The following is a 24,059-nucleotide window of genomic DNA, read 5'->3' as shown; positions in this document are numbered from 1 at the left end:
CACTAGATGCCAGCAGCACCAACCAGTCGTGAGAACTAAAAATGTCTCCAGATATGACCAGATATCCCCCGAGAAGCAAAACTCACCCCCCAGTTAAGCACCAATGCTGTAGGAGCAGTGGCCATACTTGACGACAGCAGTCGGGACCATTGTAGACAGGGATCCGCACGTGGAGGGGACCCTTGTCTGCCCATCATAAACCCCTTCCCCTGGGGGCTGAATTTAACAGTTTAGAAACTTCCTTCCTTTCGCGCTGGTTTCAGACAGACCTCATCTTCTCTGCTGGAAACGTCTCTGCCTCTTCAAGGAGCTTGGTCTGTCAGCAAACACACGTGAGGCTCTGATCTGGCTTCTGGCTCTGTTGCCCCACGCACGGCTGCCCGACTTTGGACACATGGCTGAGCCTCTTTGAGCCTCAGTTTCTTCATCTTTAAAATGGGAGTAATCGTACCTTCCTTGAGCAATATGGGGGTTCAGTGAGAGAATCCATAGAAACTGCTTAGCTTGGTGGTAGGTACAGAGTCAGTATCAAGTGTTCTTGTTATTTTTTAAAGGGCTTTTACTTATTCAGCATGTTCAGTGCTTCCTGTACCTCCAGCATTGGGGGGGGGGGGCGCTGGGGGCGGAGGGCGGGGCAGGGAACGTGAGTATGAGAATTGCGTCCCTGCCCTGGAAAAGCCTCCCAGCCAGGAAGGAGAAACTGGCCCGTGGTATATTTTTAGAGAGAAATCCTGAAACGATCTATTTTACAACAGACTCAGAGATGTTGAGTGATTGCCTAAGGGCACACAGCTATTTTGAGAGAGGAGCCTAACTGGAGTTCGAATTCTCAGGGTAGGAGCCTCTCCAGTGGGTTAGGAAAACCCGAGTTGGTTTTCCCAATTTCAGTATCAAAGGGAGAAGGGAGTGGAACTCAGGATTTGGAAACACACATGGCAAGCTCATGGAAGGTGGCCAAGTGTCTCCCAGCCTCCACGAGGAGACACCTTGAGCTGAGTCATGAGATTGAAGCAAGGAGATTTGGTTAGGCTCCCACCCCGCTCCCCAGACCCACCATCCCTACCCCTCTAGCAAGGAACCCCAGCTGATTTGAGCTGGGGCTTTTTCCTCCTGGGAAGGTTCTCCATGGATCTGCACAGGTTCAGAAGCGGGAGAAGGGAGATGGAGACGTGCCTTTCTAGGTTTCTCGGAGCTGTGCTTGGTTTAACTTTGCAGGAGTTGGCTAGGAGAGACCCAGGGCCACCCTGAGCCCTGCCCTGCCTCCTGCATGTCTGAACTCCCAAAATAATTATTTAACCACTCCCTGCAGAGTCCAGGCCTCTGCCAGCACCTGTCCCACCCGCCCCATGTGTTCCAGGCAGGAACTTGCAACATCGGACAACGGGGATGATGAAATTTTTGTCTACTTGGCAAATATTTGCTGAGCACCGCCTCGGTGTCAGGAACAGTTAGAAGATTGCCAACCTTATCTCACCAGCTGCACTGGATTGTGTCCACTCCCTGGCTCGCTGCCTCCAGGGATCATGGCCCGAAGAAGCCCCCACCCCACACAGTGGGCTGAACAACAGAGCGATGCGCTTATTTGGTCCTGGCACTGCTCGAGGCCCCCTTCCGGTTGGGGCCTCAGTCATCTCATCTGGAAAATGGGAGCAAACTGCCCTGTCACACCCAGGGTGGGTGTGATGTCAGATAAGGGAAAGCTCTAAGGCGTTTTCTATTGTAGGTCATTCCTACTGGAAATAACCCCAGCTAGTCATTATATAAGCAGCACGGAGCTTATTATCCTTAACACATGGAGAATGAGTCATTCGGGAGAAGATGAAATTTTCAGGTTAACTGAAGCTTTATAATTTTAAGCACCCCCAAATTTAACAGAGGGTGGGACACAGTGTACTGAGGTTACCCGAACTCTCTGTAGCTCTGTTTCATCACTTTATTGTGGCCGCAGTTTGCCCCTAAGCTAAATGGCCCCCATTGCTGTGACTTTCCAGTCCTCGAATCCTTGCAACTCCACATCATCCTTGCCAACTGTCCTTCCCAGTTACTATCTGTGTTCTGCAGAGTCTCCACCTGCTTCTAGGTGGGCCCACTCCCCCGGTATAATGCCCCCTATTCTAGGCCTTAAACCGCTGTGTTGAACCAGGGCTTCCAGCAGCCTGCTGGGCCCCTCACCCTGGTCCTCTATCCATGTTCCCTGTCTCAGTGTGCATGGCCACCACACAGGGGTCACCTGTGCCCAGACCCGGCAGCCAGTTCTCCAGATTTGGTCTCCCTTCCCCACAGCCAATCAACACCCAGGCCCGTGATTTCCACCTCTATTCCCACTGCCTTGGTCCGAGTCACCGCCACCCCCCGCCCCGGCCCCGTGCCCAAGACACATAGATGCAACCTGTCCAATTGTTAATTCCAGCACACACCCACAGGGGCAGGCCCTGTACCAGGATCTGGGGCATGGAGGATAAAGACAGACTCTGAGGGGGGAATTGTCCTAGTGGAGAGGGGCGGACAGACAGACCATGGCAGGTGTGGCGAGGGGTATCAGAGATGAAATGGAACAGGAGAGGGTGGAGCCGGTTGTTCTGGGTCTGAGAAGTAGCTCTGCACGGGCCAGTAGCCCCTTTCTGAATCCCCTGGACCATTCCGCCTCACTCCATGTAGAGAAGCAGCAGGGGATAGGGTTCAAAGCACAGCCTCTGGAGGGATCTGGACCTCCAGCTCCCTGGCTGTGAGTGTGCTTTGATTTCCTCATCTGTAATGGAATAATCCAGTACCCACCTTACAGGATCAGATTCATACAAGCACTGAGAACAGAGCCTGAACAGTAAGCCCTACATACATGCATTATTCATTGCTAAGATTCTGTCCTACTCAGGCCGCTCCTGCCTCCCTGTGCTGGCCTGGACGCCTTGAGAGTAACATATTTTATTCATGGTTCTCTTCCTGGCCCAGCACAGTGACAGGTCAGGGCTTCACAGATGTTTGACGTATACATATTCATTTATTTATATTTTGGCCTCGCTGCATGGCATGTGGGATCTTAGTTCCCTGTGCCCCCTGCAGTGGAAGCACAGATTCTTAACCACTGGACCTCCAGGGAAGTCCCTGTTTGACATATACATAAATGTCCCGTCCAGGCTAAGAAAGACCCTAATAATCCCTCTTTACCTAGCACTTTCCACGTCCAGGGAGGATGCTAAGTGTTTTGTACCCACTTAATCCAACAACCCTGAGAAATGGGTGTTATTATATCCCCTATTTTACAGGTAAGGAAGATGGTGGCTTAGAGAGGTCAGGTGACTTGCCTGAGGTCCCAGGAAGGGTAGGGCTGGGATTGGAATTCTGGATGGAATGATTTCATCATTGTGAGACAGAACTGGGGAGGGGGTCCTGTCTGGGTGGGGAGTTTCAGAAGCCCCGTACAAGCACACTCACACATGCACACATGCTCACACCTCTGCTCACAGGCGAGGAATAATGGAACCAGAGCCTAACTGGCTTGCCAGGCTACATGTCACTCTGATACGTTTCTCCAGGACTCTATAAAAGATGTACTTCCCTGGCGGTCCAGTGGTTAAGACTCCGTGCTCCCAATGCATGGGGACCAGGTTCGATCCCTGGTCAGGGGACTAGATCCTGCATGCCACAACTAAGAGCCCTCATGCCACAACTAAAGATCCCACAGACCACAATGAAGATCTTGTGTGCTGTAACTAAGACCCGGCACAGCCAAATAAATCCAGTGGTTAAGACTCCGCGCTCCCAATGCAGGGGGGCCAGGTTTGATCCCTGGTCGGGGGACTAGATCCTGCATGCCACAACTAAGAGCCCTCATGCCGCAACTAAATATCCCGCAGACCACAAAGAGGATCTTGCATGCTGTAACTAAGACCCGGCACAGCCAAATAAATATGTATTTTTAAAGATGTACTTCCTCTCTTTAAAGAACATAGTAGCAGTTGGTAGAGAAGAATGCAAGGATGGAGGCAATCACTGAGTGCTAAAAACCATGCACAATAATTAGGCGCAAGCATGTGATAAACTGCAGAATTTTGTGGCCCAGAATGAGGTGGGAGGGGCTTCCAGAAGTTCCTAGGTGAGCTGGGTACCAGGGAGGCTTCTGGGAGCCAGTGCAATGGTGTAGCCCCCTAGGGAGGCTGGTTCCTGTCCACTCTTTGTTCTCACCTTCTTCCCCTGTCAGCCTCCACTCCCTTTCACTCCTGCCTCTTGCGGCTTTTCCCCATTTCTGAACCATGAAAGGCTTGAAAAATCACATAGGTACTAAATGAAACTGCATATGCCTTTACCTTGTGAACCAGCCATCCCACTTCCAGGAATTTTCCCTGAAGATACACCTCCAACAATAGGAAAACACTTAAGCAGAATTGGGTTACTTGTTACAGCAGTACAGTATTTGTCATTGTAAAATATTGGAAACAACCTAAATATACGTGTATAGGAGAATGGTTGAATAAACTCTGGTACATCCACACACACAATGGAGAGCTTTACAGATGTGAGAAGAGTGAGGAAGATCTCTACAAAATGATGCGGCCTGATTTCTAGGCTGTATTGTTAAGTGCAAAACGGCAGTGGAAAAGATGCTACTTTTTGTGTAAGAAAGAAGGGGCAATAAGAAAATATGCGTGTATCTGTAATTCCTGCAAGAAGAATACAGGAAGAATAAACCGGAAACTTTATTTAATGAGACTGACTACCTATGAGGATGGGTGGGAACAGTGTGGCACAGATGGGGGGGACACCTTCTACTTTTCTGTATATGATTTCTTGCATTTTTTTTTTTTTTTTTTTTTGCGGTACGCGGGCCTCTCACTGCTGTGGCCTCTCCCGTTGCGGAGCACAGGCTCCGGACGCGCAGGCGCAGCGGCCATGGCTCACGGGCCCAGCCGCTCCACGGTATGTGGGATCTTCCCAGACCGGGGCACGAACCTACGTCCCCTGCATCGGCAGGCGGACTCTCAACCACTGCGCCACCAGGGAAGCCTTCTTGCATTGTTTTGACCTTAAGAACTATGTTATGTTTTGCGCACTCAAAAATTTATTAGATTAACAAGTATGGGTGGAATAAAATGTTAATACCAATAGAACAAGTAAACCTACCTCTACTTCAAATGGATAATATAACCACACTGAATAGGGGAAGAGAACTAACCCAGTAACTCCCCCCACCCATCCAAGTAACTCTTGAACATGGCTTTTTTTTTTTTGGCCGTGCCACGCGGCTTGTGGGACCTTAGTTCCCCAACCAAGGATTGAACACGAGCCGCTGCAGTGAAAGCACTGAAACCTAACCACTGGACCGTCAGGGAATTCCCTGAATGTGGTATTTTGGCTATTTCGAATATATATCCTCTCAGTCAAAAGACAGGAGAAAAAAAAACCTGAAAATAAATATTGAACTCTTGTGAGTAAGTTTGTTTTTCACAGCGTTATGGGTTACCAGTTATGAAACTATTACAACTGAGCAAATAAGTAAATATATTGCAGATACGGGGAACTGACATTTTCCGTATTGGAGAGAGGAAAACAAGTATGGAAAGGCTGAAGGCTAGAATGAAATCCGTGGTGCCTGATTGGAATTGGAGGTATCAGTGTGAACTCAGGATTTCTGAGATAGAGATACGAATAGACATGTGTGCACGCGTGCACGCATGCGCACATGTTTCCTAACCGGAACTATTCCATGAGAGGGCCTGGAAGCAAAGAGCCCAGCTAGAACTTACCTTGGCTCTAAAAACTGTTAGCATCGAAAGGAACGGGAGGTGCTAGGGTGGGGAAAGTTCAGTGTGAGCCTGGATCGTTTTCCAGGATCTTACTTCCCAGACCAGGGATTGAACCCAGGCCCTGGCAGTGATAGTGCCAAATCCTAACCTCTGGACCAGGGAATTCCTGAAAGAAGACAGATTTTAATCACAGACGTACATCTGGGAGTTCACAAAGAAGTATGACTCAAGGAGGGAATTTGGGGCTTAAATACTATTTTAGTAAGGGAAAGGGAAGGGAAAACAAATTACTTTTAGGAAAGATAAATGGGTCCTTAGTTTTGAGACAATGTCTGTTTAGGGGTGGTTTGGACTTGCAGTCTCCAAGGATAAGAGTCAATTTTCCCTGGTTGCTCCTGGAGAGGGGATTTACAACAAGTTCTTTTGAGATTTTGGGGAGTCTCTGCTTTTAGGCTGATAAAGTAGTTCAGGAAAAAAGCCTACTCTCAAATGCCTTCAGCTCAAAATAATTTTTCTGCCACAGTGGCATAATCTGGACCACTTCAATGGTCAGTTTTATGTTAAGTGTATTTACCACAATTTTTTAAAAAGGTGAAGCACTTTAAGAAAGTGTTTTTAAAAAAGGATACAGGAGCCAGCTTAGACGAGTTCCTATTGACCAACTCTTAGACTTTCAGCATCAAAATACAGAATAATACTAACAGTGCTAGGGCCCCCAAGGACCCGGGCAGACTGGTGCGCCCCCTGCCGGTGAAGCCGAATCGCCGGCCACAGTCCCGCAGGGTCAAGACCGGCCGGGAGCCCACTGAGGCCCCGCCTGCTGGTGGAAGAGAGCAGCGCGCAGGCTGAGGGCATCCAGCCGGGCCCCGGGCTGGGAAAAGCGGCACGTTCAAACCCAGCTGCACTTTTGTGCAAACTGGAGAAAGGCACACCTCCTTCCAGACCCTTGGCTGCCCTTCCGCGATGCGAATGGCGGCCCCTGGAGTCTGCAGACATTACAGGCCCACAGTAGGGGCTCTTCAAGGGGAGTAGGGTCCGCATCTTCATTTTGGAAACGCTAAAATCGAGCGCTTGGGGCAGGCTCTGTGAATATTTGTTGACAGATTAGAGGAAGTTCCAGGTAAATGCATTGTAGCATACTTGTTATCTTATAGATATTCAAGTTTGTGGACCAGTTATCTCTGAGCCCCTTCTGTAAAATGGGTATAATAATACCCATCTGGGCTGGAATACTTCTAGCCCAGGTGTGGCACATGGTAGGTGCTCAGTCATAATAGCTAACATTTACTGCATGTAATAACACTAAGAAGTATGAATAATGTTATGATGTAAATATTGCAAATGGTGTAAAGTGAGAGTTGAAGAGGTTACATAACTAATTAGCGAGGTCTCACAGCCAGGGAACCATGGAGCAGAGATGCAAACTCCGGACCACGGGCCTCTGAAAGCATGTTTGAGTACTTCTGGCTGGTCAGGACACACTCTCTTTCACTGGATATGCTTGTTCTTCTGCTCAGGTGACCTGAAAAGGTGCCGACTCAGAACCAACAACCTCCACTCCCAGATAAGAGGCAGAACTGTCAGCCAAGGCAGTGATAGGAGTGGATTTGAAAGCCACACACAAAAAAGGAAGAGTTGAGACTATCAGAATGTTCTGACATTCTGAACGTGGGGAAGAGGAGTACCGAATCCAAAAAACCCAGCAGGGACGAATGACATCTTAGTCGTGGAACTGACAGCAGATGTGAACAAAACCCTCAGATGTGGGGGACGCTGATTAGAAGATGAGAAGGTTCAAAATAGGACACAGTGATGTGCTCAGGTGAGAACTTCAGCATGCATTTTCTGTTCCTTCAGCTCTATCTGGCAGTAGAGAGTTTCCCAGGTCCGTTTAGGTCTTGGGGGTTTAGCGTGAGGAAATGGCAGCCGCTCTGCTCTGGAAGCTGGGTCATTCGGGGTGGCCTTTCTCTCTGCCTCTCCCTCCGACCCCAGCAGGGAAGTGTTTGTTGGGCTGGTTCATCCCTGGCCGATGGGAAATGGATCTTAAGGGACATCCTTTGGCTCAGTCTCTGATCTTTGGCCCAAACGACCATAGACGGAGTGGCAGGATTGGCTTCACGAAAGCCAGGATGCACTGAGGCTTTGCCCGGACAGTGTGCTGAGTGGTCTTCACGTGGCTTCCCGTGTTATCTGATTGAATCCTCACAACAACTGCATGAGCCAGGTACTATTATTCCCAATTGAGATATGGGGAACTGAGGTTCAGAGAGGTTAAGTAACTTTCCCAAGATCACCCAGCTAGCAAGCTGCAAAGCCTGGGCTGGCATCCTTACCTGGGAGCTTTGTGCCCCTTAATCACCTCTCTGTCCCGTCTCACTTTGAAGCCCTCTTCAGAGCCATGTTAAAAAAACACCCGAGAGCTGCTCTTCCCAGAATGGGACAGCAGGGGGCAGTGCAACCAGCCGGCATTTGAAGTTCGGCTGTCCTCCAGGGTAACCAATCTCCAGAGAAAGTGGATGTTTGGTTTTATCCTCTAAATGGAGAATACATGCATAAAACTATGAAGAGTACCAGTCTGTGATTACAAGCAGAACCGTCTGGGATTCCATGTTTTGTCAAAACCTCTCAGACTCACCTCCCCCAAACCGAAGCCCCGTCTAGGGCAGGGACCGCCTCTGGCGCCTTCATCTCTGTGTTTCGATGTCTGTCATCTAGTCGGTGCTCAACAGACAGTCATGGCACTGAAAGATGATTGGTGGGAGGGAGGGTGTTTCTTCAGGTGGGAACAGTTCAGATGCTTACTGAGGGGATGCTGGTGTCTAGGGATAGCTGGGGGTTTCTGAGGAAGGAAGTGGGTAAGACTGGATCATCAAAAGCCTTCCCCTCCACTCCGGGACCAAAAGTGCTGGCCTAGCCTCCCCGACACTTTCAGGACCTCAGCCCACGACGGTGATGAGCCCTGGCACTCGGCTAAGCGGGTCGGCGCTGGACCACCCATGTGAGTGCAGTTTCCTCATCTGTACCTGGCGAGGTTAAGAACGCCTGTGCAAGGGTGCATCGAGACTCCGTGTTGTCTTGGACTTCAGAGGCAATGAGACAGGCTCGCGGGCCGGCTCTGCCCTTGGTAGCCGTTCCCAGCATCACTCAGGGAGGCCCATGGTGTTGGAGCCTCAGTCTCATCTTCCATAAGATGGAGGTGGGAACAGGATCAATTGCATGGGGCTGTTGTGAGAATTATGCACTGGCTTGGCCTGGTCCAGAGTAAACCCTCCATCGGTGACAGCTGCTGTCGCTGTTACAGAATGTCTGGGACACGGTCTCTGGCATGTTAGATGAGTACAGGGTAGCTCCTGCTATCACCTGTCTCCCTGAGCACACCTGTTACATGGGGTGATGCGCTTAGAATAGCATCTGGCACATAGGAAGCACTGAGCAGTGAAATAAAATACAGCGGAAGCCAGTGTGAAGGAAGAAGACCAATCCCTGTCCTAAAAGCACTCCCAGCATTGGGGAGTTTTTGTTCCATTCGCCCCTCCTAAGCCAGGACCAGTGACACCTGGGATACAGCAGCCCAGGGATGGTGTCTGTCCTCAGAAGGATCACTGTGCAGTGGGGGAAACACAAGAAAACAGGATATGAGCAGGGAGGAGGAGGGGGCTCTGGGCAGGTCACACCCATTTCTCCCTCCTGGACCCAGGTTCTCGCCCCAACCCGACTGTGCACCAATGCCAGATTAAACTTCCCCAAGTGCCACACGGATGACATGACTCCTTAGCTTAAAAGCTCCATGCTGTCCAAGTGTACTGCGTGGTCCATGCTCCTCGCCAGGAGAGGCAGCCCCAGGGGGGCGAGGGCTGGCCCGAGAAACCTGGGGTCTGCTCCACATCCGCTGAGTAACGCCGTGCAAGTTTTCTATGCCTCCCGGCCCCGGCTTTGTCACATCTGCAGCAACAGGCTGGGTCAGGCAAGCCCTGGGTTCCCGCGGCTCCATGATGCTACACTTCCGCCTTCTCAACTTTCACTCCTCATATGAACTTGTTCATTCAAACTGCCCCTTCTCGGTCTCTGGGGTATGGCTCTTGTTCCTTGCTCTCCAGACTTTGCCCCATCCTCTTCATCCATTGGAGCCACCCCCCGAGAGGGCCTTCCTAGGTTCCTCCCCACCCTAGGCTGGGGCCAACCCCACCTGTCCTCTCCAGTCCATGCTGCTTTCCTGCGTATCACACCTGCAAGGACAATTTTTGCTTGGCCCACAGGCACTGCAAATACAGGCTCCAAACCAACCTCCTCAATGCTGATCACTCCCCGTATCTGCCTCTCCTGCTTCAGGGAAACACTGTTGGTTCAAGCCAGAAGCCAGGGCTGTCCGTGTGGCCCCTCCTCCTTCCTCCTCCTCCCTCCTTCCCAGTCCCTTCAACCTTCACTTCCGCCTCCCAAGTATCCACGGAAGCCGCCCACTCCTGTCTGGCCCAGTTGACAGCGCCTTGGTTGGGGCTTCCCCACTTCTCACCCAGGTGGCCTCCTGGCTGGTCTCTTGGGGCTTCGAACCATCCCCTCTGCAGCCCCCACAGTGATCCAAGTTACATATCTGACCACATCGCTCCCTGCCTACACCCCTTAAGTGGAAAAGAAATATTCCCTGCTCTGGTTTGGTTTCAGCCGACAGTGCTTGAGGACTCACCAAGTGCCAGGAGTCCTGCTGACCTTCCAAGGTCAGTTCATATCCTATAACCCATTTCATTCATTCACTCATTCATTTATTCAGTATACTAAAAGCCATGGGCTATGCCAGGTGTTCTACCGACATAATTTAATCTTAACAACAATGTTCTCCAGTAGCTATTCTAATTCCCGCTTTGCAAAAGAGAAAGCCGAGGTCCAGGGAGGAAATTGCTCAAGATCATACTTGGATTTGTGTTTAAGAGAACACGAGTCCCCAGGAGCAGAAGTCTAGCAGCTGTGACCCATTCCCTGCCGAGGGTAAAGGTTTACGGAGAAAGCAGAGCCCGAGGGGTAACAGAACCCGCCCCCTCCCCACCCCGCCACTGCCATGCAGGGCCAGGCTGCCCAGTGTGTGACACTGAGACCACTGAGGGGAGCCTCAGACCCTCCCCCCTTAATCCAGGACCAGGACCGAAACAGTGAGAAGGAAAGGAGGTTAAGGAGGACAGCTTCCCTTCAGCCCTTGTCCCTCCCTGGTCCCAAACCACATGAGGAGCTGCTCCCTTCCCACATCCTGCAGGGCCCGCGATAGCAGTCCCACCTCTGAGTTATCTGGCTCAGAAGGGCACCCACAGAACCAATCCCTCTTCCCCCTTGAATTACTGATGGGTAAACTGAGACCTCTCCCAGCACTTCACCCTACAAAAGCCAGGATGAAAACCCAGTTCTCCAAACATTCATCCAGCACCCTCTGACTCTTCCTCCCGAGAAATCTTTCCCAAGGAGCAGGAAAGGGGCCTTGGTGGTGGAAATGCAGTTGGAACCCACCTGGGTTCATGCCAGCCTGCCACTCACCAGCTGTGTGAGTCCAGCAGGTCACTTCACTTCTGCGTCCTCGTCTGTAAAGTGGATACAGTAACAGCGAGCTCACAGTTCTGCTAAAAGCACCAATGAATAATATTGGCTTGGCCAAACAGTTCGTTTGGGTTTTCCATAAGATGTTACAGAAAAACCCGAGCGAACTGTTTGGCCAACCCAATATAATAGATGCATAAAGCATCTGGAATATAGAAGGTGCTGAGACAACTGTTAAGCCCGACTGTGGGGTCCGCAAAGAATTTATGTGGGGAAAGAGCCCAGCTCTCCTCACCCCACCCCCACCCCCAAAGGCAGAATGGAAGAATATTAGAAAACAGATACAGGTAAAGGCTATAGGAATTTGGGGAGGGAGAAGTTCCTTTTCCTGTCAGCTGTTTGATAACCCAAACTGGACAAAGGGGAAACAATGTGGCGATCAAATGGGAGGACCGCTGATTTGGGGTATCACTATTTTCCCAGTGACCTCGAACTTGACCTTCCCAAACACAGAGTAACTTGGCCAAAGAACTTTACTGAACTCCCGTTCGTAGGCCTCCCGGGAAGGGCAAAGTAGGGCGGGGCTGGAGAAGGCGGGATAGAGGGCGTCGGCGGACCCTCACCCCTGGCCACACTCACGCGGGGCGGCGCGGACTACAACTCCCGGCATGCCCGGCGCGCGGTACATGCCCGCCTCCAGCCGCCTTGCAGGCAGGATGCAGACGCTGGGAAGAGCGATGAGGATGGAGGCCCGCGAGGCAGCGCCGCCGGCGGGGGCGGGCGGCTGGAGCAAGTGGGTGAGGCTCAACGTGGGGGGCACGGTGTTCCTGACCACCCGGCAAACGCTGTGCCGCGAGCAGAAGTCCTTCCTCAGCCGCCTGTGCCAGGGGGAAGAGCTGCAGTCTGACCGGGTGAGGCCCGCGGGGTGGGCGGCGGTCGGGGATCCTTAGGTCGCCGGAATCTGGTTGTCCAGCCTGGCCCGCCCGCGGGGCTGCAAACCTGGCTGGGTTTATTTCCGAAGAGCTGGAGGCGGGAAGAACTGGCCGGAGGAGGGGAGAAGGAAATGGATCGGAGAGTGAGGGATGTGCCCATTGCCGTGGCAACAGGACAACGCCGGGCTGCGCCCATTTGGAGTTTTTGAGCGCTGATCTGGGCTCCCAACCCAGGAGGCTGATGGACGGGGACTCTCCCCCTCCTTTGGGGCTGTGGGAAGAGACAGACACCTCGGGCATTCTCTTCTGCCCAAACTGGACTCCTGCACCACGGAAGGAGTTACTGAGTCTGCTTTTCCCCGCCTCCCCGCCCTTTGGGGTATGGGTAGCCTTGGAGTACAGGGAGCTGGGTGGAGAAATCCCGGGGTGCCTTCTCAGCTGGGCTTCATCAGGTAGGAGCGCTGGCCTGGGGCACCATTTCTGGGTTCCCATCTCGGCTCTGCTGCAAACCTCCTGCATGACCTTGGGTCAAACCCTATCCTGCTCAGCCTTCTGTCTGTAACCCCAGAGGGCTGGCCTGGCGATGACCTCTAAGGCCCCCTCTCTCCTGTTGCCTGACCCTCTGATGCTGTGACCTTGGGCAAGTCCCCTCACCTGGTGATGTCTCCGTTTCCTCTCTGTAGAGTTGTATTGATGCCTGCTCTGCCTCCCTGCAGGCTGAGGGTATCCAATGAGATAGTGGCTCTTTTGGAAACTTGTAAACATCCCCAGAATGCCAGGGGATCTGGTGGAGACAGTGTAGGGCTGGCTTCAGGGGATAACCTCCAAGAGGGACAATCCCTGAGCCCTATGCTGGGTCAGGTGCCACTCAGACCTCACTGGATACTCACATGCTCTCCAGTTATGGGAAAGAAGAGGGTGGCTCCGAGAGGCCAAACCACTGGCCCAAGGTCACACAGTCAGGAAAAAGCCGGGGCAGGGTTTGAACCTAGGTGCATCTGACCCCAAAGCCTTTTTACTCCATCAGGACACTCTGTTCCGGGGAAGAGCAGACACTCCGCCCCCTCCCGCCCTCCCTCTGATCCTTCACTGAGACTGAAGTGAGAGGTCAGGCAGGGGAGCGGGGCTCACTCTTCTCTCACTGCCTGTGCCCCTCACCTTTGTAGGATGAGACCGGGGCCTACCTCATCGACCGCGACCCCACCTACTTCGGGCCCATCCTCAACTTCCTCCGGCATGGCAAGCTGGTGCTGGACAAGGACATGGCTGAGGAGGGTGAGTTGGTCCCGGGGAGGCCGGGGCCCATACCCTAGCCCTGCCCTCTGCAGTCTGCCGGGGCCTCCTGTGGAGGCGCAGAGCCATTTCGGCTGTCCTCAGGGGACATCTGCTTTCTTCCATGTTTCCTGCTTCTTCTCATTCCTGAGAGGACTGACTCCCAAAGCCTGTGTCCAGGCTGAGCCTAGGGACTGTGCCAAGGTGACTGGCCCATGCTTCCACTGGGTGCTGCTGGGGAGGTGACAGAAACACGGAAGCAGAGGATAGAGGGAGCCAGTGAGGCTGGGCAGGGATGCCCTTTCCCCTGGCCTTCTGGGAAGCCAGTTGTGGGTGGAGATGGCCATGGGGAGAGGTGTGGCTCTCTTTGTCTGGGTGATGGGGTATCTCAGATGCGTGGTGAGGGCTCACGTGGGTCCGCAGGTGTGTCGAGTGGGTGACTCCTTGCCCAGATCGGGCAGCCCCTGCAGCACAGTTGTGGGTGAAGCAGGGGTGGGCGGAGCCTGCTCTCCAGCAGGGCTTTGGTCCCTCCCAGGCCTGGCTGGCTGAGGCCCTGTAGATGCCCACTTCTGGGCCCAACAGACAGTGGGGAGAAAGACCGGATGCCTGCCTGGGAGAAAGGCTTGTTGGCAGAGCCCCTGCCAGGAGCAAGGGGTGCCAAGTCCACTTTTCCGTAGGGCACAGGGTGTGGCTCTGGGTCACCTGACCCAGCCAGGCCAGCTTGGACATGTCACTTCTCCTTTCTGAGTCTCCACTTGTGTATATGAAGGAGGGGCGGTGATCTACATTAGGGACATGTTCTGGGAAAACCAGATGTCCTGAGTGCCGGGGCTTGTACCCTGGAGGTGTCTAGCACAGCCCCTCCCTCCTCACTCGGGCCCACGGTCTTCCCTCCTGACCCCTGTGGGACACAATGATCGAGAAGCCAGGTGGCTCCCCAGAAGGCCACAGCTTCAAAATCAGAGCCCGCTGTAGGCATCGGCTCTGCGGAGCCCCACAGCTTTCCCGGCAGCCCCTGGGGCAGCAGGTACCATGGGCGTGGCCTGGGCCCAGGAGTAGGTCCCATGGGGAGGGCAGGTAAACACTCCAGCGTCACGGCCAACACCTGTTTACAGGTTCTGGGTTTGTCAAGCCCTGGCACTCCCAGCACCTTTAGACAGGGCTAGAGCCCCGATCCAAGGGGCCAGGGGATCCAGGGGGAAACTGACTAGTTGTGTGACACCTGGAAAGTCACTTATCCCTCTGTGCCTCCATGCCTGCATCTGCGGAATGGGGTGACAACAGCACCCACCTTGCTGAGCTGCTGTGAGGATAAAAGGAGCTAATGCAAGTGCGTCACTGAGCACAGTGCCTGGCACTGAGGACCCGTGATGCAGAGTTAGTTGTCTGTCATCTGCAGGGCTCCACAGGGGGCATCCTGGCAGTAACACTCGCTCACTGTGTCCTCTGTATTAGGTGGGTGTGGGCGCCGGGGACATCAGACATGGGCCCTGTCCCCGGGGAGCCCAGAGTCCAGTCATGGAAAGGACAGGAAGTGTCTCTGCCCCGCCCGCAGGAGCTTAGGGGAGTCCTAAGGCCGAGGGTTGTCCCCTTCACTGGAGAGGGCACTCGCTCAGTCTCTAAGACTCTCGGTCTCCTTAACAGTATGGGGACAATAACGCCTGCTTCCTCCATGACCCTGGGGCTTGTGGTGAGCACGGGAGGGGCTTTGCAAACTGTGAAGTGTAGGGATTGGAGAGGTGCACGTGCACGAAGATTATGCGTTTAGGAGGCAGAGGAACTGGAGTGTGAATCCCAGCTCTGCCGAGTGCCAGGCGTGTGGCCCTGCACAGCTGCTGCTTTGCCTGGTCCTCAGTTTCCCTGTTTGTTCAGTGGGGGTGATGAAAGTACCTACTTCTTGTGCTGAGAATTAACTGCAGTGAAGAGTGTGACATGCCTGGCACGGTGCCTGGCACTTAGCATGTGCTTCATAAATGGGAACATGTAATCGGGAGCCACCCAAGCCCCTTCTCACTGTGGCATAGGGTCCAGTCCCAACGGGCCCACTGCCTCTGGACAGCCCCAGACTAGAGGGCTGGCAGCCACCCTTGGGTCCTGTGCTCAGCACAGCAGGGATATAGTGCCCCTGAATGGCAGCCTCTCACCCCTACTACAGGGAGTGTGGGACCCAAGGAAGGAAGTGTTCCCTCTTGCCTGACCCCAACTCAGAGGCTCATCACCCTTGTGTGACTGGAGCAGGGGGTGGAGGGGGAGGGGACAAGGTGAGAACGGGGCACGGGGGCAGTGGGAGTGACGGGGGTGGGGTGCTGCTCTGTCTGTGCCAGGGGTCCTGGAGGAAGCGGAGTTCTACAACATCGGCCCGCTGATCCGGATCATCAAAGACCGGATGGAGGAGAAGGATTATACCGTCACACAGGTCGGGGGGCTGCAGGGCGGCGGGGCGGCATCCCTGGCCAGGGCAGGGGGTGGCGGGGACGGGGGAGGGGGGTCAGGAGGAAGGTTGGGAGAGGCAGAGCCAGTTTTCCTTGGCGAGGCCAAGCTCTCCTATAAGGGGAGGAGTGGTTGTCCAGCTCCCAAACTGTTCAGCAAAGCCCCAGACTGGGAGACGGACTCGGGGTTGTTTCCCTGCCTCGGCTCTGTTTGCTGTGTGACCTTGAGCCAATCACACCCCTCTCTGGACCTTGATTTCCTCTTGTGGAATATAGAGGTGCTGAGAACTGCCCACCCTTCCCTTCCTCCCAGGCAAAATGGGGTCCCTGTGGAGGTACAGGGGCCCCTGTGGGAGGCAATGTGGGATTATTACATCGTCCACTTCATGGGCTCAGGTGGTCCCCTGGAGGTCACGGCACAAGCTTCTGGAGCTGGAGTTTCTGAGCTTGGACCCTAGGCCTAAGTGGCCAGGCTGTAGGAGGAGCTGGAGAGATTCTCTGCCCACCTTGGGGGAGACGTGGAGGGTGGGAAATGGGTAGTGAGGCACCGTCTCCCAGCCCCAGGAGATTGAAGAGAGGGTGCCCCGCGTCCCCTGGAGGACCTGCCTCAATTAGTGCCCCAGGATGTCCCCTAAGCCCCTCCTCCTTTCCCACTTGTATCACCTGTGTTCCAATTCTGGCTCTGCTACTCTTTAGCTGGGTGACCTTGGGCAAGTAACTGACCCTCTCTGAACTTCCATGAACATCCCATAACTCCTAGGGCTTTTGGAGGGATTAAGTGAGAACATGCACGTCGAGTGCCTGGCACATAGTAGGTACTCAGAACATGGCTCCCATCTCCCCTCCCCCACTTCTGTCCTTCTTGGGGGTAGATGGTGGGGGGAGGACAGGTGCTCTTCCCGCCCCCGGGGTGCCTGGCACTCCCACAGGTGCCCTCCACGTCCCCCCTCTGCCTGCAGGTCCCACCCAAGCACGTGTACCGCGTGCTGCAGTGCCAGGAGGAGGAGCTCACGCAGATGGTCTCCACCATGTCCGACGGCTGGCGCTTCGAGCAGGTGGGCTGGGCCACACCCCCAGGCAAAGCAGGCCCCTCCCTTCCCGCAGCCCCAGCCTTGGGGTGCCCACTGCAGCCCCCACCCGGGGTCTTAAGACAGACTAAACAAGATTCAGAAAGGCCACACTTGGCAGCAGACTGACCAGGAAGGAGAGAGGAGGGAAGCCCCAGTGGCCGCAGGGCAGCTCCTGGGAATCATCTTTAATGGGAGTCCTCCCAGCAACCAGGTAGTGGTCTACACCGTAGTGTGTGAGTCTCTGGCCCCCAAGCGACAGCTCTGGTGCGAGGAGACAAGATCCACACAGGAGAGCGGAGGTCCCCTTGGGGCCACACCTTGTGTAACAATTCCACAGGCATAGATTCCAGGTCCCCGCGAGGGACATGCCCAGTTCCAAGCATTGCCACATTCAGGGCAGCCCAGAGCAGCGGCTTCCCGTGAGGTATTTATGGTGACCTGTACTTCCTCCCAGTACCTATGCAGTTTACCAGCAGGAGAGATTTTTATCATAAACGGTGTTGCCCTAGTAATGCAGCTGACGTCACACCTCTCTGAGGTTTCCAGAGGATCAGAGCCACAAGTTAACCCAAGGTCAAATTTGCCCTTAGAGAAGGGGAAGCATTGGGTTACCCTTTATCCTTACAAGCTCCCTTGCACCTGGAGATTGAAGAAGGCCAGGCTTCCCAGGATGGCCGGGCAGGATGGAGGAACTAGTCCAGTCCAGGAGCCGGAAGCCTGGATTCATATCTAGACCTCGCCGCTGACATGCTGTGTGAACTTGAGCAAGGCGTATCTCTCTGGGCCTCAGTTTCCTAATCTGTGACATGGACCAGTAGTGCTTCCTTTGCAGGAATGTTGTGTAGATTAGAAGGACCGTGGATAAAGTCCCTAGCCCAGAGTAGGCCTCTAAACCTTGGAGCCAGCTAGCATCCTATGAATTAATAGAAGCATTTAAGTCTATAGGACCCCCGAGAGGACTCGGGGTCCCAGATTCAAATCCTGAATTTGAATCCATTCACGTTCAGATTCTTCCTGGCTGTGGGACTTGACCACCTCTCCAAACCTCGTCTGCCGAAGGGGCTGAGTTTTCCTGTCTGTCTGCAGAATGAGGGTTCCTGGGGGCCGAACGAGACCCACCATGTGCAGGACCTTTATCAGTCGGGAGGGGCCCTGCAGGTGTGGTTATTTTAGGGACCCCAGAACAAAGGTGGGGCCACTCTTGAAAGCCTAAGGGAGTCTTTGGCAACTGCATGGGCTCTCAAAGGCTGAGCGGGCAAGTCAGGGACCGCTGGCGTAAGGAACGGGCGACCTGTTCTACCTCTGCTTCCAACAGTGAACAGAATATTCTATGGAGCTCCACCAGGTCATGCCAACCCCATCCTGCAGCCTGGTTCTGGGGCTGCCTCAGCCACATCTGACAGAGGGAGACAGCCTGCCCATTACAGGCCTCTGCCTGCTTTTAGGACGTTGCCTGCTAGATATGGGAGAGGAACAGCGGTGCTAACCCTCCTCCTCTAAGGACCAGGTCCAGCCAAGCCACGTCGGGGGGCCTGGCCCTGGAATAGCCCAGAGCCATAGGCGGGGGCGGAGGGGGAGAGGACTCTGACTTTGTTTCCTCCGGAAACCCAGGGACGGGCCTGAATGGGACAGCAAGGTCAGGGCACAGTTGACAAGTGCCGGTGTCCGCCCACCCCGTCCCCTCAACCCCATCCTATCGTTTTCTCCCCATGCTCCGCCCCTCCAGCTGGTGAGCATCGGCTCCTCCTACAACTACGGCAGCGAGGACCAGGCAGAGTTCCTGTGCGTGGTGTCCAAGGAGCTCTATAGCTCCCCGCACGGACTGAGCTCCGAGTCCAGCCGCAAAACCAAGGTGAGCCCTCTGCCCCAGCCCCTGCCCTGCCCCAACCTCGGCCTCCCTGCCTTTCCTCCCACCCCTCGCCGCCCTCCACGTAGCCATCCGAGCTTCTTTTTCCCTCCCGCTGCACACGCCTGACCCCCTGCTCACAGCCGATGCCATCCATCCCATGCCACCCACCGTCCTGCCTGCTCACGCCAGTTACCCAGGCCCAGACTTGGGGGACAACGAGATGAGATTATCCCCAGGGCACGGCGAGGGTGGACTTAGATGCCACTTGGATGGTGGTCGCATGGCGGCCACGGGGCAGCGTAGCACAAGGGGGAGTGCACTGGACTAGGGGTCTGGGCGTGGTGTGAGCGCTCTGCGTGACCTTGGACTAGTCCCGCCCCCTCTGGGCACCTTGGTTGTGTTCTCAGAGGAGTGAGAGGGGTGGACCCCCAGCTTGCAACTTCTGGGATCCAAAGGGCCCATTTATTTCCCAGGGGCCTGGGCTGGGGCAGGGAAGCTGAACCGTTAATCCCGCCCCTCCCGCAGGCTCCCTCCTAGGACTCAGCGTCAGAGGGGTCTGGAGCCCTTGGGGTCCGGCCCTGTGTTTCCACCTTGGCCTGTGAGGCAGCATCAGCTGGCTGGGGGGGAGGGGGCTCATCGGAGGTCCTGCCACCCTGGACGCAGAGCTGGTTGGAAGCCTGAGGGGCCTTTGGTAGGACCAGTGGGGCAGGCAGCTAGGCAGGCTGGGAAGAAGGGAGACCGTTCCTTCTAGGAGCCTGTCCCTATGTGCCGGAGACTTAGGAACTCCGCTTCCCGTCTGGCCGTCTGCCTCCCTGGGCTGTGGCTTCCCCTGCCCACCCCAGCCCCATGGGGGCCAGCGGCCGGCGCGGCCTTGCAAGGACGCAAGGTGAGCTGGCGGCTCCTGCGTCTCTGGGAGAGGCCTCAGGACCTGGGGTGCGAGAGCCTGCTGCCGACATCTCGGATCTGCCCGGGCCTCCCCTGGCCTCAGTTCTGCTCTGGGTCGGTCCTCCTAAAACGAGGCCTTCCCAGGCAGCCCTCAAGGCTGCCCTGGCCACACACCCACCCCCTTCCTCTGACACCCCTCCCCCAGCCTTGCTCCACGTCCCAGCAGCCAGGCCCACCGTGAGCATCCTCAGCAGGACCCCACCCTCTGCTGGTTCCCCCAGGCCCCTCGCAGGCTTCCCCGGGGATCCGACAAGATGCCCCGGCTTCTGTGGCTGTAGCACTCCCCTCCCCGGGAGGTGCCCCCCGCCCGTCCCCTTCACGCTGAGATGGGGGCCTGCGGGGACAGCCGCCAGCGGGCCCGGCCCCCTCGTTAGCTCTGCGCTCTTTCTTCCCTGGGTCTGCCGGCTGGTCCACAGCGCGCGGAGGAGCAGCTGGAGGAGCGGCAGCGGCAGGAGGTGGAGGTGGCACAGGTGCAGGTGGAGGTGGAGGCAGATACGCAGCAGAAAGGTGCAGCCAACCCCCGAGGAGAACGATCGCTAATAAAGGCCGTGCCTCCCGCCGGCTCCCCGCCGGAGCCCGCTGCGGAGCCTGGGGTCCCGGGACGGCCGGGGGGGCGGGCCCTCCAGGGTTAGCTCAGCCGCGTGCCTGGCGCCTCACCTGCATAACCATCCCTTCTCTCACTTTCTCTTTGCAGCCCAGTCATCTCAGGATCCCGCTAACCTTTCCTCCCTCTCACCACCGCCTCCTCCTCCTCCGCTTCCCGCCGGAGGTCCTGCCTCATCTTCATCCACCTCTTCTTCCTCCTGGATCTCATCTGCACCCTGCCTCTTCCCTCTCTGCCCCTGTCCGGGTTTTCTCTCTGCCTGCTCACACCTCCATCCCGGGGCTGCTGTGGTCCCAGTCTCCTGTGCCCTCCACCCAGGTGCCCCGGCACCGCATCCCAGAGCATCCCGCCTGCCGCCTCCCGCACCCCTTCTGCCACCTCCCGCCTCCGGGCCCGGGGCAGAGGGGCACAGCTGCACCTCCTTGGTGCCCGCCGACCCCGCCGGGCACATCTGAGGCCGGGCCACCCTGCTGCAGCGCCTCACCTCCTCACGTTTCCTCCTTGCAGGTTCCCGTCTGCGCCCCCTCAGACCTGAGGCTGCGCTTGCGGTGAGGGCTTCTCCTGGGCCCCTCGCCCGCCCCCAGAGCTGCCACGCCTGGTTTGTAGCTTGGCAGAGCTGGAGGCAGGGGCGGAAGCCAGGAGGGTGCTCATCTCTTGTATTTTTGGACTTGAGCCGAACTTCCGGCTGATTTTCTCCCCTCCCCCAAGTCTCTCAGCCTATCTTGGCCTTGGGGATGAGGCTCTGAGATGAGACAAAAGGGGGAGGAAATTCTTTCCCACCTGCCCAGCAGCATCAGAGCCACACTGGGAAGGAGGGAAGGGAAACGGAAGCCAGGTGCCCTGACCTCATCCCTGCATCACAGCCTCGAGGCACTGGGTTCCCTGTTGCTGCGGGGGTGGGAAGGACAGGCCACACTTGGATTCCCTCGGCCTAGGAGAAGGCAGCCGGAGCTGGCTGAGGATTGGGCTGTGGCAGAAATAGCCCTGGCCAGGTGCCCACAAGCCCCCACTCAGTCTTATCTGCCTGCTCTCTGACCTTGGGCAAGTCACTGTCCCTCTCTGGGCCACAGTTGCCTCAAACATGGGGACGGACAGCTGCTCTCTGTGACCTTCTGCCTGAGACAGTGGTGACCAGCCTCTGGGCCTCGACCCCCTGGCCAGAGCCTTGGCAGGATGTGGCCTCCTAGGCAGCCAATCCCCGGCCCAAGGTGGGGCATGGGGCCCCCGAATGGGCGAGCTGGGTCCTCTCCCCGCTTCCCCTCCTGCTCAGCTCTGAATACACTTTTTCTGGGCCTCAGCCCCCCTCCTTCCTCCCAGAAAGGACCTCGTGACTCACCTGACTCTTTCTCTCTCCCTCTCTCCCCACCCCTCCCTCCCTCCATTCCAATCTCCTCTCCACCCTGCTCCTGGCCCTGCACTACCCCTTCCTCACCGGCCTCACCCTCTCATCCTCCTCCCGGTGTTTTGACCACTCCCCACCCCGTCTCCCTGCCCCCTCTTATTTTCTAGCTGTTACAAGCCAGAGGCACCCGGATGTGAGGCCCTGGATCGCCTCCAGGGACTTCGGGTTCCGTTCTGAAATCCTTTATTTTTGTACCACGGGGTGGGCCCCCAGCCCGAGGCGGAGGAAGAGCTCTCCCCGCTGTCACCTCTGTCTACACCTGCGGGGCTATGATTCACCCCTGCCTCCGGGGGCCGGGTGGGGGCCCACTGGGACCTCGCAAGGCCTGATGTGGGCCCTGGGACCCCTGGGCGGAGCCGCCTGCGGGTGGTCAAAGTGTGGCGCTGTCCAGCTGTGTCTCCCAGGCCCCTACGTCCCCTCCCTCAGGTCCCCCCGCTGCATGGCAGATGCGCTCCCCCCGCAGCCCAGTCCCATCACCTCCTTTGGTCTCCCTGTCTGTCACATGGGTTCACGTCCTGCCCTACCTACCTCAGGTTTGCTGTGATTTTAACGAGAGGAGCAAAGGTCCCCGAAAGCCCTCGGGGGGGGCACAAGGCGCAGACTCGGACCTGCCCGGCCCAGGATGGAGATGGAGGGACTGGTGGGCGATGAAGGGCGTGGCGTTAGCGCTGTTGAAGGAGGGGATGGGTGACTCGGCCTTCACCTTGCCTGCTCCCCGCGCCCCTGCTGTCTGTACTGCCGGCCGCACAGTGCCCTGGCCAGGAGGAAGGGAGGCATTGGTTCAGCAGGGGCAGCGGGGCCACTCAGGAGCTGGTGACAAGGGAAAGGGAGAGTCTGGGGTGGCAGGCGCTGAGCAAGGGGCCCCTCCTGCATTTACGGCCTCCCCAGCTGGATACTTGCTTCCCAGCGGTGTCCAACACCACCGCGTAATAAAACCTGAAGAAACAGCCAGCCCGGCTGTCTCCCTCTCTTTCTCTGGGCCACGTTTGGGGACAGGTGGTGTAGACAGCCCAAAGGTAATGGGGCTTTTTCATAAAGCCCAGGGACCCCGCCCTGTTGTCACTCTCCCGTGTGTGCTGGGGGGGTGCACATCACGGTTGCATCCTCTGTCCCGTGGCCGGACACCGAGGGTACCAGCTCTGCCTGGCTGGGTGAACTTTGGAAAGTACCTTCCCCTCTCTGGGCCTCAGTTTCCTCAACAGTAAAGTGACGGGGTGGACCAGGTGACTTCTAAGGCCCCGCCCCCTGGAGTCACGCAGGTCTCTTCCAGCCTCCAGGCAGACCTAGGTTAGCTGGGGTGCTGAGGGCTAGGGAATTGGGCCTCTGGGAATCAGAATACCAGGTCCTCCCAAGCCTGGCTCCCTACGTCCCAATTCCCAGTCTCACCTCGCCATTCAGGTAAGGTGCTCTCCTTTCTGGCTTCACCCTACCACCTCAGCTCCCTCCTAACCTAGCAGGACGTCCCCTCTGCTTCCTGCTGTGATAGCTTCTGGTCACCTCCACCCTCTGCCCCAAGTCCTAGGAAATACAACCCCCAGTCTCCCCTCCATCTTCTCTCAGAGTCTGACGGGACCCCCACCCCGCCTGGCCAGTTCCTTCACCTCCCAGGTCCTACTGAGTGTCTTCCTGGCTCCCCAGCCCCGCCCCCCAGCAGTTGAGCGCTGCCAGGGGACATCTCTGCAAAGCAGTGCTCCCCTTGACCGAAGCCTCCCGGGGGGACCTCACCACTCGCCCTGGGGCCACGCGGCTCTCTGAAGTTGACCTCGCTTTTTGTGTCCAGCTTTGCTTGCAAAAGAGTTACCAGGAGCCTTGTTAAAAGGACAGATTACCCCCTACCCCCTAATTCCTACTATGGCCATGAATTTGCACTTTAGCAAAGCACCCTCCAGCAGTGTTCTCCCCCTCTGAGATCCCTGAGGGCCACCCGGGGTAGTCCTGCCCCCACCCCAAAGGTGTCCCCCCATAGCGTCTCCACAGGCAGGACCCAGCGGGTGGAGGGCTCTCCACACATGGATGCGATGGCCGTTCCCTGTCTACCTTTGAAAACCCTCTCGACACTAGGCCCCCTCCAAGGCTCCCCGCTTCCTTCTCCTCCCAGCCGGGCTCCAAGAAAGACTTGTCCGCCCTTGACACCCCCCTTCCTCCCCTCCACCAGGGCCCGGCCCTGTAGGCCTCCCTGACCACTCCCACTCAGGCCACAGCCCTGGCTGCTAAGATCCCACCCACCTCAGTTCCCCTCAGCCTCCTCCGGACCCGCACGTCTGCAGTCTGTGTCTCCCCCACCTCCTCCGTCTTCCC

General features: G+C 56.3%; 1 protein-coding gene and 1 long non-coding RNA gene across 8 annotated transcripts; one reads left to right on the top strand and one right to left on the bottom strand.

Annotated features, from left to right (window-relative positions):
* Positions 1 to 4,785: 4,785 nt before the first annotated feature.
* On the bottom strand, positions 4,786 to 13,362 carry LOC141275816 (uncharacterized). The gene is made up of 2 exons (XR_012324194.1): positions 12,845 to 13,362; positions 4,786 to 12,297 (listed from the first exon to the last, which is right to left on the bottom strand). It is a non-coding gene; the product is annotated as an uncharacterized lncRNA (long non-coding RNA).
* KCTD17 (potassium channel tetramerization domain containing 17) lies at positions 11,952 to 23,782 on the top strand. Of its 7 annotated transcripts, XM_033866126.2 has the most exons (9): positions 11,952 to 12,169; positions 13,357 to 13,465; positions 15,787 to 15,878; positions 16,851 to 16,946; positions 18,688 to 18,813; positions 20,172 to 20,262; positions 20,450 to 20,524; positions 20,867 to 20,957; positions 21,869 to 22,066. In XM_033866126.2, exons 1-9 carry the CDS (start codon positions 11,975 to 11,977, stop codon positions 21,936 to 21,938), a joined length of 945 nt encoding a protein of 314 aa, XP_033722017.1. In that variant the 5' UTR covers positions 11,952 to 11,974; the 3' UTR covers positions 21,939 to 22,066. The 7 variants fall into 7 exon arrangements, with proteins under 7 accessions (XP_033722017.1, XP_033722015.1, XP_073644307.1 ...); XM_033866124.2 differs by lacking the exon at positions 21,869 to 22,066 and having other exon boundaries at positions 20,130 to 20,262; positions 20,450 to 21,030; XM_073788206.1 differs by lacking the exons at positions 20,450 to 20,524; positions 20,867 to 20,957 and having other exon boundaries at positions 11,953 to 12,169; positions 20,130 to 20,262; positions 21,869 to 23,782.
* The last annotated feature ends 277 nt before the right edge of the window (positions 23,783 to 24,059 follow it).

Source organism: Tursiops truncatus, chromosome 11, assembly GCF_011762595.2.
Source record: "Tursiops truncatus isolate mTurTru1 chromosome 11, mTurTru1.mat.Y, whole genome shotgun sequence".
Taxonomy (NCBI): domain Eukaryota; kingdom Metazoa; phylum Chordata; class Mammalia; order Artiodactyla; family Delphinidae; genus Tursiops; species Tursiops truncatus.
Note: the sequence above shows the minus strand (reverse complement) of the source record. Positions and strands in the feature narration are given on the sequence as shown.